This window comes from Fulmarus glacialis, unplaced genomic scaffold, assembly GCF_000690835.1.
Source record: "Fulmarus glacialis isolate BGI_N327 unplaced genomic scaffold, ASM69083v1 scaffold5470, whole genome shotgun sequence".
Classification (NCBI taxonomy): domain Eukaryota; kingdom Metazoa; phylum Chordata; class Aves; order Procellariiformes; family Procellariidae; genus Fulmarus; species Fulmarus glacialis.
The window spans coordinates 4,511-22,791 of NW_009188223.1; the positions used below are offsets into that span (position 1 = coordinate 4,511).

General features: G+C 45.6%; 1 protein-coding gene across 1 annotated transcript in view; it reads left to right on the forward strand.

The window, feature by feature from the left end:
• Positions 1–1,304: 1,304 nt before the first annotated feature.
• The window catches only part of LOC104076748 (pseudouridine-metabolizing bifunctional protein C1861.05-like), a 22,931-nt gene continuing 5,954 nt past the window's right edge, over positions 1,305–18,281 (forward strand). Inside the window, exons 1-13 of the mRNA XM_009577733.1 lie at positions 1,305–1,389; positions 1,919–2,033; positions 3,344–3,518; positions 4,126–4,237; positions 5,240–5,346; positions 6,183–6,309; positions 6,849–6,969; positions 7,253–7,338; positions 8,413–8,537; positions 9,791–9,850; positions 14,072–14,138; positions 15,297–15,391; positions 16,982–17,110. Coding sequence (XP_009576028.1) covers positions 1,305–1,389; positions 1,919–2,033; positions 3,344–3,518; positions 4,126–4,237; positions 5,240–5,346; positions 6,183–6,309; positions 6,849–6,969; positions 7,253–7,338; positions 8,413–8,537; positions 9,791–9,850; positions 14,072–14,138; positions 15,297–15,391; positions 16,982–17,110 — 1,404 coding nt within the window. The remainder of the gene's footprint in view (positions 1,390–1,918; positions 2,034–3,343; positions 3,519–4,125; positions 4,238–5,239; positions 5,347–6,182; positions 6,310–6,848; positions 6,970–7,252; positions 7,339–8,412; positions 8,538–9,790; positions 9,851–14,071; positions 14,139–15,296; positions 15,392–16,981; positions 17,111–18,281) is intronic.

Sequence of the window (18,281 nt, forward strand, 5' to 3'; positions counted from 1 at the left end):
CACCGGCAGAGGTTGTAAGCATGAAGTAAGAGCTTTTGCCACTTTTGTGTCATTAAAAGATTCCATAAACTTAATCAAGATTTTTGTCTTTAAAAGGATTTAGAAAGTGGAAAAAAGTCTTACAGTTTCGGTCAGGTGTGTATTGCTTCTTATGACAATGTCTGTCTTGATGGCTTGAGATGTCTAGCAGAACCTGTCCCTCTTTTCCTGTGTTACACAGCCCAAGCTGTCCTGTATAGCTGAAGTCTTTAGATTTGGGAAAAAAAACCCTCTTCCTGGGTGTAAGATCGTTCTGTTTAGCTGTCGTGTCACACGACACGACATTGAGATTCAGAGCCATGTTCTGCTAAATGTAACATGAACACAGTACTGTATTCTAATTAATTTACCATCTAAATTAACAATAGGTACAAAGGACTGAAGAAAGGAATCCTTTCCTCCTGGTGAAGGGGTGAGGAGTAGAAAGGCTGGCGGGATATGGCCAAATGCCCAGGGAAAATACATGAAGCAGCCAGGCATTGAGTGAAACTGCCCCGAGGCCCAGACCAGACCAGTCTCTTAACCTTTACAACTCTCTCACCCTCTTTTTGTGTTTGGAAATGAATTTAATTAAAGTGAATAGGAGTTGCTAGGAGACCAGAGGAGTTCTGGAGTTTGTTGCCGGGGCTGAATTGCCACTCTGCTTCCAAGGCTTTGCACTAAGAAGGATGAGGTGACACGAGCCTACATGAAGCACTCCCGGCTCTAGGGAAAGCTGCTCTTTCCTCCTTATAGTTACAGTCTGGTTTACCAGTTCTCAGCTCTTTTCTCTATTTTACTGAACTGCTTGTTTCCTCCTAGACACCGGCAAAAACCAGGTTCATCTCTTTATAGCATTCCTCTGCCTGCGTCCGCCTTGTAGATTTTTCCTTGTGATCTTTCAGGTTGGAGGTGGCCGTGGCTGAGCCTGCAATTTGTCATTAGCAAGTAGCTTTGGAAATTAAAAGGCTGTCTACTTCTAAACTCTCTCTGGTTCATTACTCCTCATCTTTTCTTCTGCTCCACCATGATTTCAGCCCAGCATTGACAGTGGGCCAGGTGAACTCTTGCAACTCCATTTTTGCAGCTTAACATTTTGCTTTGACACCCTGGCTCATGCTTGAAACACCAGGAGTCTCCGGGCAATCTCCTGGGCAAGGGTTGTTTACTGTCCAAGGTCAAGGCAAGAGATGGTATGTTTAACTTCACACCGTCACATCATTGCTAAATTACTTCTTTCATTTTTACCTGACTTTTCTTAACTCAGGACCATCCATATGTGCAAGATGATTAGGAAGATAACCTATAGTCTGGGAAGACATGTGTCCACTGTGGCATGTGGGACCACCCAGGTGAGAAGATTTCTGCATGGTGAGTAGTGTATTCTGAAACAGTTCCTGGGTGGAAAATATTTTCCTCATCTGAATGCAGCAGGGACCTTTCTGGCAGTGTTCTGGGAGCAAAGCAAAGAGCAACAATAGTCTTGATGCACGATAGTCTTATAATATATTGAGTTACTGTGGCATCCTTAGTGTTTCCACTCTTTTAAAACGTATTCTTTAGGCACGGTTGCAGGGCTCAGTTCGTTCACAGTAATGTTAATTTAAACTAATGTTACTGGAGCCAATGACAACACAGCTGCAAAAATGGTGGCAGAGGAACACTCAGTGATGACAAGGAGGATTATTATTCGTATTAACAGTAAAGATATTTTGCAAATATTTCACTTACATAAAACACAGCTTTAGTCTTCATGAAGTTATTTGTGAGTTCACCCCAAAGAACAGCTGAAGAGGGGGTTAAATTTATTGTGATGATGGCGATTTGCCTTTTATAACACGGCTCAGTAGTTACTGCGAATATCCACGCAAATAATTCACTTTTCTGTGTTCATCCCCAGGTGCTTATGTCAGGATTCAGCCCTCCGTACAGGAAGCCGTGATGGAGGGGAGACCAGTCGTAGCCTTGGAAAGCACCATCATTACACATGGCATGGCCTATCCTCAGAATCTGAGGTGGTGGATTTTGATGTTTCACCTTCAACAAAGTCGTAAGAACAAGGCATATAACTGGTGGATTGGTATCGATATTCTTGGTCAAGCCAAAACCTTGTAAGAGCAAATGGAAATGTCAGGTTGCTAGGCATACAGAATATGAGCTCCAGTGTAAAACAATTGTATTTGGACTTTTAAGGACGCATATGGGGTACCTATTTATCTCCTTATCCAACACCTTAAATTTCTGGCTTGCTTTAAAATGTGGCAGCAGATAATGTCATCACTTGCTCTGAGAGAGAGCTACCAGCCTCTTCGGCTGCATAGTTTGTACAGTCATTGAACACACTCTGCAGTTTCTTTTAGTATATCTTTTGTAATGCAAAAAGGATTGGAACACAATAGTGAAATCTGTTCCTTAGCACCACTCAGAGCAGCTACTGTGAGAGCTGCTGGTCCCTCTCGCTGCCTTCTGCAAGCTGCATAGAAAACCCCCCACCTCTACCCTTTATTTATTGATGTTCAGTAGACTTGTGTTTCATTAAGTTACGGTGCCAGAAATCACTGCACTCTCCCCTCCATCCTTGCTTCCAGAAAGCACAGGAAGGTTTCAGTATTGATTTTCCATCTTGCTTTTTACCTGGCCATTATTCTGCCTGACATTCTGTCTTAGAATGAAGCTCTAAAAACTCAGTTTTGGGGAACAGGTAGTTTCAGTAGTTAAAGATTGCCTAGCATATGTACAGATAGCTCAGAAAGGGAGAATAAGCTGCTCTTAAAAAGGATAGTGTATGAATGATCAAGTATGAAGCCTGCGAAGCTTAGAAAGGCCTAGTCTGCAGCCCTAGAGTATCCTCAGACTGCAACTTTTTGGCACTGTTGTTACTCTATATCTAACTGCCTGTACTGTGAAAAATATATCCCAGTCATTTGAGCAGGGCTTGAATTGCCTGGGGTTTCTGTGAAGGTCTATCATCTCAAGAAATAACAGGTAATAATAGATACAGAAAGGTCCTATTCTGAGAGGATCCCTATTTTCAGTAGTCTATTGTAGAATCAGATTTGCCTGTAAACCAAGTGATTTTTCTCAAAAATGAAGCACAGAGCTCAGACATTGCTGTCCTGAAAATGAGAGCTCTGCACTTCTGCAAATTCAAGTGCAAAGACTTCTGCCATTAGGAAGATACAGAAGAGGAACTGGACTTAGCCAAAATGACAAGAACTGTATAAACCTGGAAACTGGGAATGATGGCCATCAAACATGGCAATTTTCTTGTCTGATTGTTTGCCTCACTAATTTCATGATTGTTGTCTTGTTTATCTTATTCTAGTATGGCCAGAGAGGTGGAGGACATTGTAAAAACAAATGGAGCAGTGCCAGCCACTGTAGGTATTTTAAGGGGTCGAATCCATGTGGGACTCACAGACGAGGAACTTGAGTTCTTGGCAAGCAGTAAAAATGTAGCTAAAGTGTCTCGGAGAGATCTTCCCTTCATCCTCAGCCAGGTATGGTATGCAGACTTTCTATTGTGGTGTTTTCTATACAGCAATAATATAGTGGTCTCCAGCTTCAAGCCAGGTGGCTTTTAAACCTCTTAAAAATATCATGTAAAGTGGTATCTTATTGGTAAGCTCAGATGTGGTCCTCTATAGAGTCAAAATATAACAGAGTAAGGGAATAGCAGCCATGAAATAGGGCTCCTGAAAAGTCATTCTGGACTGGCTGGCAAGCCATGGGCACTTGGCTAAGAATATTCTTATTGGCATGATAAGGTATCATCACATTACATGTAAAACTATGTGACATGCAGGCCATCCCGAGCTTAAGGTGACAACTTAAGGTGACACTAGCTGCCCGTGAAGCCTTCTGGTTGGAAAGCCCTGGTGAACAAAGGCCTTTGCTATCATCAGGGCAAGAACGGCTTACGTAGCAGGGATGATGATTCCTCTGCGTTTTTGCCTAATGGAATATTTGTATCAGAATTTCACTTGTCAGCTGGTGACAGCAGGCTGTTGTGACATTGCTGCGTGTCAGACCACAACCATAGCTGCCCACATGTGGTATCCTCCATGTCACCCTGGGTGCTGACTCCGACTGGTTGTCCCCTGACAGGGCTTGTCCGGTGGCACTACCGTGTCCGGAACAATGATTGCTGCACACAAAGCAGGAATCCCCGTGTTTGTGACGGGCGGCATAGGAGGCGTCCATCGGGGAGGAGAGAACAGTAAGAAAATCAATACATTCTACTTTTCTCTGTGTTGCTACTGTTTTATTTAATTCCATCTTTTTCCTTTTTCCCAGTCTGTCCTGCAGTAACTGTCTGTTCAGAAGAGTGAAGTTACCATTCTTCTTGACCATACTATGGTGGTTTTCTCCCCGGTTTCTCCTTTCCAGAAGCTTCAAAATATTCCTCTTGAGCACTGGCCAGTTGTTAAGAGGGTGGAAGTTTCTCTTTATCCTTTGCTTACACAGGGTTATGTGGATATTTGCTGGTGCAACAGGAGCTGACTGTACTTCTCCCACTTTGTAACGGCTGGATAACCTGATACTGGCTACCGAGCACAGTGTTGTTATCGACTGTCTCTCAGCTGAGAAGGAGAGTCTCACCACAAAAGAGACTTAGGCCCTGGTCTGTGTTAGAGGCGCATGCTCCTCTCTGGAAAATGGCCCAGCCTTGGCAGTGTAGTTTGTGACCTTTAAGTACATTCTCTCTTCTTAGCCATATATATTCCTAGCGTAGCCATATATATTCCACTGCCCTGCTGGATGCCATCCCTTTCAGATGTGATGTAAATTCCAGACCAGGGAGTTTCCTGAGGTCAGCAAAGCTCCTCTGGCGCTTTTTTTGACAGTGATGTCAATACAAAAATCAAAATCTACTTAAATTATATTCCATCTCCTTGAACTTTGTCCTTGCTGTGTAACACCTTCTTCTTTCTTTTCTACCAAATTTTTGCATGCTGTTTATTGATGTGATCAAAGAGACGAGAGATACAGTGCAAGGCTGCACCTCTGCCCTAAGCCGTGTGACTTCTTTTTGTCAATGTCTCTTTCAATCTCAACACCTAAAGGCATGATCTAAACCTTTAATATTTGTTTGTGGATCTAAGTGATTACAAAAGCAGGCAGTGGCATCCCGAGCAGGTATGGCTTTTTAAGAGGGCAGATCACATCGGCTTGGAGTACAACACAATCACCGACGCAATGGCTGCTTGTCCCTTGACAGCTCTGGATGTGAGTGCTGACCTGACAGAGCTAGGACGAACTCCAGTTGCTGTCGTATCTGCAGGAGTCAAGTCTATCCTTGATATTGGCAGGACACTGGAATATCTGGTAGGTAGCATGGGCTGCTGAGCCTGAAAGCAGGTAAAATTGTACTTTGTGTACAGAATGCCCAGTGGTGTTGGGGTAGGTATTAAGCCTAAGATTTTTAGAAATTACTATTGAGAGGACATGAAGCCATATTTACAGTTCTCTAGTCCTGGGGCTATACAAGCACTGGGCTGCTCCTTAACGTAAATCTATCCACGCCCAAGGGGCTGTTCCAGCAGCTGTTCCAACTGAGGCCGGAGGCAGCGCTAGCCGTGCCCTCTTTCTCTGGCCTTAGACTTGCTTTTCTGGGACAATGCTCCAGAACTGATGGACCAGGCAAGCTAGATCCATCAAACGCTAAAATAAAATCAGAATTAAAATGGGAATCAAGATGGTTTTCAGTAGAGTCACTTTTTAAGGTTTGGTATGTTGGAAACTACCAGGGTCAGCACTTCAGGTGACAGCCAACATCAATACTTCTCAATCGCAAACAGAACTCATTTATATTCCTGTCAGCTCGTGACATATCTTCAGGTCACAGGTTGTTACCTTGGACTCAGTATTGCGCTAATGACAGCTGCACAGCTTTTGATCACTTCTGAGCACAAGCAAAGGACATGCATGTCTCCGGTGTCTCAGTAAAGCCAGATTCTGTCTAACCAATCACCACGTTTGGCTCTTGGCTTTGAAAAATGTTGGTGGTGATAGAACAGAATAGAATGAGATGTATAAAAATAACCAAACCCTGTGCTAAAGACAAGCAGTTTCTAGCTGGGTAGAAGGAAAAAATCCCATTCTTTTGGTGGGTCCCCTTTCCCTCCACTGATTACCTGCTCATCTCTCCTCCACTGCTGCAGGAGACTCAGGGAGTCTGTGTGGCTGCCTTTGGAGAGTCAAGGGAGTTCCCAGCCTTCTTCTCACGCCAGAGTGGCTTCCAGGCACCATATCACGTCCGGGACGAAGAGGAGGCAGCTGAACTCATTGGTGTGTTTCAGAAGGGAAAGGCCCATGTAGGGCCCTGGAAAAGAGGGACACAAAAATCACCTTGGATGAGGCATTTTCATTTTTAACTTTGGAAAGAATTTGTCTCGAAAAACAAGCCATCCCACCTCCCCCATTAAAAAAAAGAAAATAAAGTAGCAGGGAAATTCAGTCCTTACAGCACGTTTTTTAACTAGCTGCAGCCACCTTGGCATGCTCATGCACGTTTTGTTCACACTGGTGAAGTGGAGGGAACACGTATGTTAATGTGTTTACAAAAACAGCTTCTAGGCCTTAAGAAGTGGAATCAGTTTTCTTTAAAAAAAATATTCTTTGCCCCTTCTATTGTACAGACAGACTCAAAATAAATAGGCAGATGTAAATTGATTGGTAGCTGGAAAAGACCCTCTCCTTGGTTAGCTAAGAACAGGAGCTCCCGCACTGTGGGTTCCTTCACCCCATGCCCACTCTCCTCTATCCTTTTCCTTCAGCATTTAATTTATCCAAGGAGATCCGCTAACGATCTGCCTGTCCTCTCCCAGCCAGCGCTTTGGGGCTAGGCCTGGGCAGCGGGGTGCTGATAGCAGTGCCCTGTCCCCAGGAACGAGCTGCCTCAGGCCAGGTCATCGAAGAGGCCATCCAGCAAGCTCTCAGCGAAGCCAGGTGAGAAGCAACCTAAGCCCTATCCTTTGCTCATCCGGTGGTCTTGGGGAAGTAAATGACTTCAGGGACACTGCTGCAGGGGGTGTAGCCCAGCTTAACCTCAGGCCCGGGTGAGCCCACAACATGCTTTCAACCGTAGTTTTATCTAACCTGAAGCTTGTTTACAGGACATTTTATGCTATGTGGTTATGGAGATAAAGTATCTGCTAGCAGCAGTGCTTCTCCTCTGATGCTGTTTCAGCTCAGTCCTTTTCATCTGCAGGCGTTTTCTTTACATTTGCAGGTCCAGAGAGATCACAGGCAAAGAACTGACCCCTTTTATGTTACAGAAGATCAATGAATTAACTGATGGGAAATCACTGGACTCCAGTATCCTTTTACTGAACGGGGGGAAAAAAAGTACTCCAGTGTACTTCATATCTCTTCTGATAATGCTTGCTGGAAAACGCTGTCACTTTATTGACAGTCTAGCAATGGGCAACCACTTCAGTATCTACAAACAGATGAGAGCTTAGCGACTGCATCCTGCTTTTTCAGGGGCACCCTTACTGTCCTCACCCACTTTTGCATTAAAAATTGGAGGCCAGCACAGACAGCAGGTGGTCCAGAACCCAAAGAGATCCCTCACATCTGATTCCTGAGCTTGCTTGCTCTGCGATGGACTCTCAGGACACGGTTGCCCATGGTGGGGTTGCACACTGGAAGGTACCTGGGCTTCCCAGAGCACTGCGTTGTACATCGCACCGCCATATCCAACTCTTCATGTGGGTGCAGAATAAGAGAGAAAAATACACCTGGGTGAGCAGGAATCCTCTTGCACAGGCAAGAGAAAGGCAGATCTACTGGCTGGGATGCTGACATAGGATCTGGGAGAGCCAGGTTCATGTCCAGGCTCTGCTGCCAGCCCTCTAGAAGACCTCATAGCTGGTCAGTCAGGGCAGATTAGTAAAGGTATTTTTGGATATTAGAGCTGTACACAGACAGAAAGTGGAGCCTTCAAAGCCTCTAATACTCTGCTCCAAGTGAAACCGATAAAAAATGGGCTTAAAGAGACTTGGCAAAAATCTCATCAGGTGTGTAGATCTGGAAAAGCTGGCCAAGATCCTCAGAGGTTTTTTATACTCTCAGCTCCAGTTTAAGCACTTCACCTTCTCTGTTCTCTGAAGCCTTTGCTTCTGCTCCCTATCTCTTAAATGGAGATGACAGGTTTCCTCTCCATGGACACAGGAGGAGGAAGATGAAAAAATGTAAAAATTCAGGGTGTTCATGCAGTATTGTAACCCAGCATATGTGCCCCCAAAGGATTATGGCGTAGGGGAATCAAATCTATCAAGTCTCACTGCATGTATCTTCTGCTTTCTCCCTCTAGGCTGCTCCTACATAGGTTTCGGACAGGTCAATCTTGCTGGTATTTTTTCTTTTCCTCAAAGAAATGCCAAACAGACCTTGCTCTGATCCAGAACAACGCCAGAGTGGGCAGCTGTATTGCAGTGGCCCTGAGCAAACTGCAGAAAGCCCCAAGGAAGGGGAACCTGCCTTGCCGAGAGGACACAACCCCGCCTCAGCCAGTGAGTCCCCTGCTGCCCTCCATATAATGCCTCTCTGCTGACAGCACAGGATAAATTTATATCTATTCCCAGAAGTAAAAGGTGACTCAGCCAGAGACCAATCTTTCTGCTTCACACACTGGCAGACATTCTCTTTTTAATATTTTTTATTCTTCTCAGATAAATATCCTCTCCTCCTCCCCCTATCCACATTTACAGGGAATAAACACTGACAGTAACCTAATCCCATTAAGTCTTAGACCATCAAATCCATTAAAACTTTAATCACCTTTTCACCTTTTATTGTGCCCTTACGTACATCTTCAACTGTATTACTCTCAGTGCCAGGGAACTCGTGATTACAGGAGTAGATCTGGAAGAGGGTGGGTGGAGATATTTTGAGCTGCTGAGCCATATGTGTTTTATAAGTATCACTTTTTGTTGGCCTCCTGCTCATGATTGCCAAAATTACAAGAGGTGCAGCATATCCCCAACAAGATCCATTATAACCCTAATACTCTATTCACTATCTTGGATTTTGTGTGTGCCACGTAATTTACAGGAAATCTATTTTAGGTAGTCTTTAGAGAGCTGAAAATATTTCTAAAATCCATTTGCAATAGGATTTGTCAACATAAAAGAGGGCAGTGACTCCAGAGGCAATAACCCAGCATTTGATGGAATGAGAAAAAACAGCTCTACGTCCCCAAAGAATCTGGAAACTTCCTGTTTGTGGAGCTGTACTGCTTTTTCTGGTTTTATAGGACAATAAGAGTCACTGGGTATGGCAATTCTCCTGGGAGCCTGCAAGAAATTACTGCATTTTTCTGCCCACTTTTTTCCCATTTTCTTTGCTTTTTTACACAGCAGTGCTTGAATGTTTCTGAGGTTTGGTATGTCAAAAATTGTCCCAAGAGAGATGGCTTCAAGGGCACTGACATGACCAGACCCACGCAACTTCTTATATTACTCTATCACCACACAGAGAAACCAGCACTCATATATGTACACAATAACATCCCACCTGCCGTGCTGGGGCTGGCTATGAGCAGGCATAATTCAGAAAGCAACATGTAGAAGAGATTTCCATTCTTTCTGATTGGGATTGTACAAACCTGTGTTTAGCCATCCAAAATAAGCACAGGCCTTCACGCTGTAAATTAGATATAGCTTTCAAGACAGTGGGAAAAGTGACTAGGAAAAGCAAAGAAGCCTTGGAAACTTTTTCCTCAAGTCCTTCCAACCACTTTTTACCTCTTTCTTCCCTCTTAAAGGTGGTGATTGGAGGTATCAACGTTGACTTTATAGCCAAGGCGCAGAACCCTGTCATCCTGGTACTGTATCTATAGCAACTTTCTTAGCACCACTGCCATTTCCAACTACTTTTACGGGAGTGCCAAGCCAAAGGGGTGGTGAGCGGGAAGGTGGTATCTGTGCATGATAGCCACATGTCTGTATGCACACACATGCACAAACTTGGGAGGTGTAGTGCTGCATATTTGGTGTGTTGTCTAGGTGGGCAAAGGGGTGATACATACTGACCTACTCTGTTCCTGTGCTGAAAGTCACTAACCCTACCACTCAAGACAGGGACAGAGCAATGAAACATCCTTACAATGTCCACATATGACTCTGGCCTCTACAGCCTATGTTAAGGTGCCTTGGGGCTATTCTCTGATGCCATAAGCCCAAAGAGCTCTTTTAGCAGAAGAGCTGCCCTGGGGACTCTCAAAGCACATATGCAAAGAGCTAGAAGCAATGGGTAAAGATCCTCACTGTGCTGTGACAACCTCTAATTCAAGGACAGACCCTATAGGGAGGAAATCCCCAGGTAAGAGCCAGCTCTGGCTGCCTGGGACTGTCTTAGCAATGGAAAGCAGCGTGAATAGGAGCAAAAGACTCAGTGCAGAGTACCCACAGGGGTAAGAAACCTTTGAAAAAAATAGTACTGACACAGTTACAACTAAACAAGAGAGCCAACTGCCTCAGTCATAAAGGATTTGAGTCACAAAAAAAAAAAAAAGAATGCTTTAAAAAAATAGAACATTTTAAATGTCACCAGACCCTCTCCCTCTCAATTTGGTTTGACCAAGAAATAACCAAGAAGCTAAAGTGGAACATACCTGGGACTTCCCCATGCAAATGACAGCCATTTGCATAGCCCAAACAATTTTTGTTGAGCTCTATGAAGTACTATAGATTGAGGTGGTGAAGCTTGCTCAAAAGTTATTTGGTGTCTCAAATTACTCTATGCTGATTACCGAGGCAGGAAGCTCCTGCCGTCAGATGGGGCAATCTGTGAAGACCTCCCAGTCAGGTAGGGGAAGACGGGCTGGGGAAGCTGTCCTTAAGGAAGTTGGCTATTCAGTGATACAGAGGCCAAAGAGTATTATAATGGTCAAGGGTGACACATGCTGTGGCATCAGCTATGAAGGTTTGCAAAACCAAAAGTTCAACTGCTTCAGCTGTAATCTAACTGATAACATACACACCCCACACTGAGCTATCAGGACCACAAGCTAAGCTATGTCCAAGGGTGGGCAGCCACCCCTTGGCATGTCAGACCTGAGTGCAGATCTCTGGACCACCCATGGAATGGTGAGGGGCCAAGGGCAGCTATAGACCCTGCTGGGACAGCTGGCAAGGAAAAAGGAGATGTTAACATTGCATGAAAAAGTGAGGCATTAGCTGCCCTTCTGTATAGCAGCGAGCCCTAGAGCTGATGGTCTGTCGTGGCTGGTGCCCAAATGCCAGGCTCCAGGAGAATTCGGGAACTCACAGCCAAAACATGCCTGCTGATGGCTGCTGTGGTTAGGCACAGAGGAAAGGGCACCCCCAACAGCATTGCTTTGTTTTGGCTTTTAAAGATGTATTTTTTCAAAGGGCTCAGCACCCAGCAGGTCCCACCCTTATGCATGTTGGATTTGTTGCAGAGCACTGGGGTACCACTCACACCTCATGCTGTCCCAGTTAGCAAGAAAGCAGCTGTATTCTGTCCTGGTTGTAATTCCCACATGGCTTTCAAGGCTATCCAGAAGCAAAGTGCCTTATAAATAACTATCTGACCTGCAGACAAGGATGCATGGTCTTGCTCAGAGAAAGGTGCTGGAAGAAGCGTTATGGTTGTAAGTCTCTCAGGATGCCCAGAGGTTGAGCAGAGTCTCATTTTTACATTAGGAATTCAAACCTCTTAGGACATGGAAGAAGGTCCCAGAGACTCTCTCAATTCTCTGAAACATTGCCAGAAAGCATCAGCCCAGTCTTATTTTGAATCACCTCAGCAAGCCCATTTTCATCTAAGTTCTTTCATCTCAGCCAGCCCCACCTGAACACAACATAGATGACATACCTGAGTACCTCTCAGAGTTACCGGCTGAGCTGGCAAGGTGCGATGAGAGCCAGTCATTTCTTTTTCTTCAAAAGCAGGCTGCTAGTTTCTCTCTCACTGCACTCACCTGCTACTTTAAAGAGATTTAGCATCTTCATTTCTTTTAGGCCCTGTGGGGTTGTACAACAGCAGAGGTCACCCACAGCTGGGTCCCTGAGCGGGAGGCTGGTACATCTGCTGTTAGGGCAAGGCTTGGCATAAAACAACCTGAAAGTCTGCCTTTGGGATCTGAAGGGGACTAAAAGAGAAGGTCAGCATGCCAGACAACGAAAGGAGCTCATGAGTATTTCCAACGTTCCTGCTAGCGTCAGTTTTGAAAAACAGGTAGTGGGACTGCATAAAATAGAGTTTGTGCTCATTACTGATGTTACTGCAGTTAGGACCCTCTTTTAATAGTGAAATAAGGGCAGAATTCAAAGCTATGTTGTTTGACTTGCCTAAACAAGCATCCTTGCTTTTTACTTTAGAGTAGTTTTAGGGGTTTTTTTTCCCCTTGGCTGCCTTTATTATCGATAGTGAGCTTCAGAGTTAAAATAGCCAAGCTCAATGCTTTCGAAATCTGCAACACCCCACAGGAGACAGTTGCAAGATGGAAATATGCTCATTCCTGGAAGTGCCAGTGGCAATTCCCAGGAAACATGAGCAAATGTAACAGAGGGGCATTTGGGTTAATGAGGAGTGACAAGTAGTGGAAAGATGAACAGAGGCCATAGGTTGCTTATATACAGGCAGTTCTGCTCAGGTGGTCTGAGCAGTTTAGGGCTTGAAGAACTGCCAGACAGAAAAGCAGAGGCATCAAGAATTAGCACTGAGTCTTACAGACTACAGAACTGGGGAGAGTCATGGCAAACAAAAGAAGCCTGGAGGTCGGAAGAGTAATAAAAGAACATATTTCGATGGGAGAGCAGCCTCTTACAGTTGCGTAAGAAAGCATTGTGTGCAAAGGACTGATGTGCAGCTTCGGACGGGGGAAGAAGAAGGGTCCTTTGGGAGCTTCAGTATGAGTTTTGAGAACGCCCAAAACCAGTGACGGGTTGGAGGCAGAATATTTCTTACTGAGAGATGGCAATACATTTACTTGTTTAGGATAGATAGTGGTGTTTACAAGCAAGAAAAATGTGTATGTGCAGGGGTATTGTGGTGCACCTGGGCTAACATGGGGCAGAGAGAGTCTGGGCCAGGAGCTGCGGTGTAGGGGCATGCACACGCTTCAGTGCTTGCCACCCAAATGCTCAAAATACTCTTGAAAGCTCCAAATTATCCAGAACTGTGAAGATCATTATGACCGCCAATGGCAAGCTGTCTTCAGAAATGGAAAATATGTTTAAGGATTTTATGAAACGAGCTTTAAAACCGTTTGATAGTCAGATGAAGCCCAAATTGATCTGAGCATTTACTGATGTAATTCTTCTGGCAGGAGAATTAGAAGGAGGAGGAGATAAGTGAGGGATTGCCTGTGTTCTGATCATTTTGCTGTTTGTGACAAACTGACAGATGGACAGAGGAGTGAAAAGCAGAGGCAAGAGAAAAAGAGAAGTTGGTAACTACCTAGGTGGAGAAAAAGGGTATTTTTCATGAGGGAGATGTTTGGAAAGAGAAGGGTGAGTGAAAAAATATTCAGACACCGAAACAGATCCTTCCACAAGTAAAGTACAGAGGCAACATAGGCAAAAGTAACAAGGCTCATTTCACCTTCAAAAGAAGAGGGGGAAAAAAAAAGAAAAAAAACAACAAAAACCCCAGACTGCTTATTCGGGGAGCTAAGTGGCCTGGAAGACAGCTGCAGAGCCCATCAGGTCTCGATCAGCAGCTCTGGAGTTCCAGCACTGATGTGAGCAGGTAAATTCAGAGGTCTGCTCCTATTGACTGAAACGCTCGTTAGCATTGTTCTAAGAGGTCTTAGCAAATAAGACCAAAATAGCAATGCATGGGGAGTCCAAACTGATATCCCCTCCTAGGAAGTGGGCCTTTGTTGTCAGAGTTGAAGTGTGTAGATGGGCTGTGGAAGTTTGCATTGCCCTCAGCCTGGTAGCTAGATGTCTTCTGCCCCCTCTAATTTCTGACCTATGTTTCAGCAGCATCAACTTCACATCACATGTTAATGGAGATGTAGCATCTATGCCAAGCAGCCCTCTCAGTTGTGCCAATTAACAATTTATTCTTCCAGGGTGGTGGGCAAACAAACGCTGGAAGAGTGAGACGAACCTTTGGTGGCGTTGGAAGAAACTTGGCAGGTGCCTAGTGCTTGGGTTTGCCTGTGGGTGCATGCCAGCTGTGATTTGTCCTTCGGTATTCCTTCAACAGCAGGAGCTCTTGAACGCTGTTAAGATCTGGGACACGTTAGGCAATACACTAGTGGGCAGACTGCCTGGAAAAGGCAGGGGCCTTTCCAAGAAATAAAAGGGGAGGGAGTTGGGGTCAGGAAAAGAAAGGTCCACAAATACAAAGTTAACTAGTATATGGCACAGTGACCCCAAATCAAAGTTAAATAAGCATCGGTGATCTCCAGTGACTGCTGAACAGCCTGGCCCTCAGTGTTGAATTAATGCTAGGTTATAGTCACAATAGAAATATGTCTTGAGCAAGAATTTGAAAGGAATAGGCTTATTTAAAGATGATCATCCATGCACCACAGACAAGAGGAACTGAGGTGCAGGAATTGCTGTAGAAGAGAAAGGGCTACAGTTGTTGGCAACAAGAAGGGATCACGCTGTGCCTGGTGCTCCACCACAAGCATCAGCAGACCAGCGTTCAGGTATTGAAATTAGCAGGGGCAGATTACAAAAAGATTTTAGGATTATTCTGGCTTTTTGACCTTGCCCAAATCTTCCTAACACAAATCTACTACCACTTCAGACCACAAATAGGGAAGCTTGAGGGGAAAAAAAAAATGCCAGCCATGCCACCCAGTGAGGTATAATTTGTGGTAGCTTGAAGGGAGAGGAGGAAGGATTTCCAGTGTATCCATTCAGATTCAGTGGTTCTAGCATGGTGGGAACAGCAGTGTGGGAAGGCCAGCAGCAGGAAAGGCCGCGCACAGAAGCAATGTGGAAAAGCCCACATGCCTGTGATGGTAAAGGAGATGATGCCAGGGAAGTGCAGGAGTTTCTTCCCCTTCTCTTTTCCTCCACTTCCAGGTATTCAAAAAAATCCAGAGAATTTGGAGTGCCAGTGCAGCAGGCAGATGTAAGTCACCCTGCTCAACCCCAGACAGTCATTTGCAGCAGCTGTGGCAGAGTTTCGTCTTGAACGTCCTTCTAGACAAGGATTGATGGGCATTAAGTTTTCCAGGAGAGGGCTTTCCTACAGACACTCATCCTGCACAGGCTGTCACTGTGTTCACAGTACTCTGATGCATTTATTAATATCTTTTGTTTCCATTTGCTTTTTAGACTGCTTAAGCCGTCTTGGACAGACTCCTCTCTTTTTATCAGCTGTGGGGAAGGATGAACATTCAGAGTCCATCTTGCGCTACTGTCACCACATGGTATGTTGCACAGTAGCGGCACCTCAGAAGCATGGAAGTGATGATGTTACATAGAGGGAAAAGTCTTCTCAACCCTGGCAGACATAAGAGCCACCTTTCATCAGGCTAAGAGTAGAAATAATTCAATGCTCCTTTAGTTACAGACAAAAAGGCGAGGAGCCACCCCCCAAATCACAGGCTAGATGTATGTACTGTTTGGAGTCTGAACCATGGGGTCTGAATTCAGCTCCAGGGAGTGGTGCTTGAAGGAGAAGGAGAGGTAAATCAGGAGGAACCATGAAAAATTCTAGGAAGGCCTAAGCACAGCCAGAAATATGTAGACCCTGATCCTGAGGATAGTCAAAGCAGTGCCAAAAATCAGCCTGCTTTGGGTAAAGCATAAGACAGAGAAAACCTGGAACTGGGAGCCCAGGCTGGACACCTCCCAGGTTCAGAAGAGTAGGGTCCCCTACATAGCTGCATACACCCCTAACTGTGCACCAGAGAAATACCGGACTTAAGCAGCAGCTTGTCCCCCGAGGTGAGGGAGCCAGGAGCAGCAGGAGCTCGCCGGGGGCAGCAAGGCAGAGCATCACCACCCCAGCAGGGAGCAGAGAAAGCCAGGAGGGCAACCCTAACCTAAGGCATCAGGCACCTCCATGGTGAAGGGGCAGAGCTAAAGACAAGCCAGGGGTGTGGGTGAAGCCCCCGGGTGAGGCTGGTCAGGGCCATTAAGGCTTATTAGTGCCCTCAGGGCCCCAAACAGAGCACGTGGGGCTTTAGTTCTGGCTATCTGAGCAACTCAGTAAATGAAGCAATAAGAACATGATCTCTTTTTTGGTTTATAAAGGCTTCATTGCAGCAGGTCTATAATCCCTCCTCTACCCAGCACAGCACAGTTTGTGCCATCAAAAGGAGCAGTCTCCCAAGGAAGGATGGACTTGCTGGCCAGCTGCCAAGAAATCAGTGCCTGTAACAAAACACATTACCACCAGTGTTGGAGAGGACCCTTTCCTTAAAACCTCCAACTTCCCTGTGAACTACTGGGGCAGAAGCATTTCTCCATCCACATGTATATTCCAAGAAATGCCCTGAGTTCTCTAAGCAGATCATTCACAAGACCCACAGAGGAAGGACGCCTCATAGCTATGTCTGTGATGCTGCTGTGAAAATGGCTCCAAGGTTATCCTCAAAATCAGGCTGTGCGGTCAGTGAGGTGGCTAATGTAACTGCTAGCTGGAGCGTGCCACCAAGACATGCCAGCATGTCGGCATGCCACGAAGTGTCACACAAGCTACGGGAATGGATGGCTGCAGGCAGAGCTGCAGACCACTCTTCCATTGCGACAGAGGCACAACGTATGGCAGAGACCTGTCACTCTTACTTACTAAACCTGTGGCATTTGTTGCATTGCAAATATTAAAAAATAGCCATCTGCCAGCACTCTCTAGAACGAGATACCTCTGAAATGCTGCCTATCTCAAGGGAGAAGGGAGGTTGAAGGGAGAACAGCAAGCTGGGCTGCTGGTCAGGTGGGCACAAAGAAGGAATGAGCTGAGCGTGGCAGGGAAGAGAAACATGCTCCATGTGTAACTGTCCTCCCTTTTCTAGGACATGAGCGCTGTCCTTCGGCTGGAGGGGAAGAGCACAGCCACTTACTGTGCTGTGATCACTAGTGCTGGGGAGCTCAGCGTTGGCTTGGGAGATATGGACATCCACCACCAGATAACAGAGCAATATGTATGCATACCATCTGATTTGTAAGCTTTTTCGTATGAGAAGGAGTATGGATGTGTGACAAAAGGCAACTGGTGAAGCTGTACCAGGAGGAAGTGGGTATGCAGAGGGAACATCGGGAATAGTTAACCCCAGACCTTGGCCACTGAGATAGCAGCATGGCAAGCTACCAGAGCCTTCTGTTGCTGCTGACTCAGGTGGAGCTTCTATCTGTTTCTGCTCCATGCAGTATCACCACTACTATCATCCCATGACACGTAGGCCAGAATCCTCTTCATCAACTAGTCCCAGCTAACCTATAATTTTTGGTACCTTAAAGCCAGCAATAGATCTAGTCCACCGTCAGAAATAGTATTTCCCCCTTTAGGGAAAAAAAACAAAAATAAGTGGGCAGAACATTGCTTAAAGCAAGTTTTCCTGTTCCTTCCCCTCCCCACCATCCCTGTTTCTACATGCTGAGTTGTATCAACAGGCACTGCTGCTCAGCACATCCAAACCTTCAAAACGTCAGGGCTAATGGAAGCAGTGATTAAGGACTGATTCAGTGAAAGCCCCATCACTGCACCCTTCTTCCCTACTCGTTCTTTTGTTGACGGAACAAAAGCCTGTGCTTCATGACTGACAGAGACATGGAAGTTAAGTGCAATTTACTTACCAGTGGGATCCCCATGTGGTGGAGACTTCCTAGGGAAAAATATGGTCATTGCTCCCACTTCCATCCCCACCCTGCCTCTCCCAAGCCTTGGCACAGAAAACCATTACCTGACAGATTAATTCTCCTGAGCTTTACGAAACAATTGTGGCCAGTGGAAACTCTGAACCAATCTTCTGCTGCAAAGTGCGTTCTGGCAGCCCTTCTTTCCGACAGGATTAGCAGAGACATGGGAGGGATGCTGCACGAGTGCCTATAGCACTGGCCTGGCGTTGAGGCGGTGGTTGAGCAGCCTCAGAGAGCCAAAGGAGGGAACAGCAGCTCCCCGCTCTACTGTTCCACTGTCCCACATGCCTACGTGATTCAGTAGGACCTGGGAGTAAAACACTGTGGTGAACGACCTGTCTTAGGAGGCATTCTGCACAGAGGACATCTAAATGACATGCACAAGCAAGCAAAGGCATAGTCAAGCCAGGCATAGCACAGGGAATCCTACAGGCATTAAATAGCAGCATTCTCTTT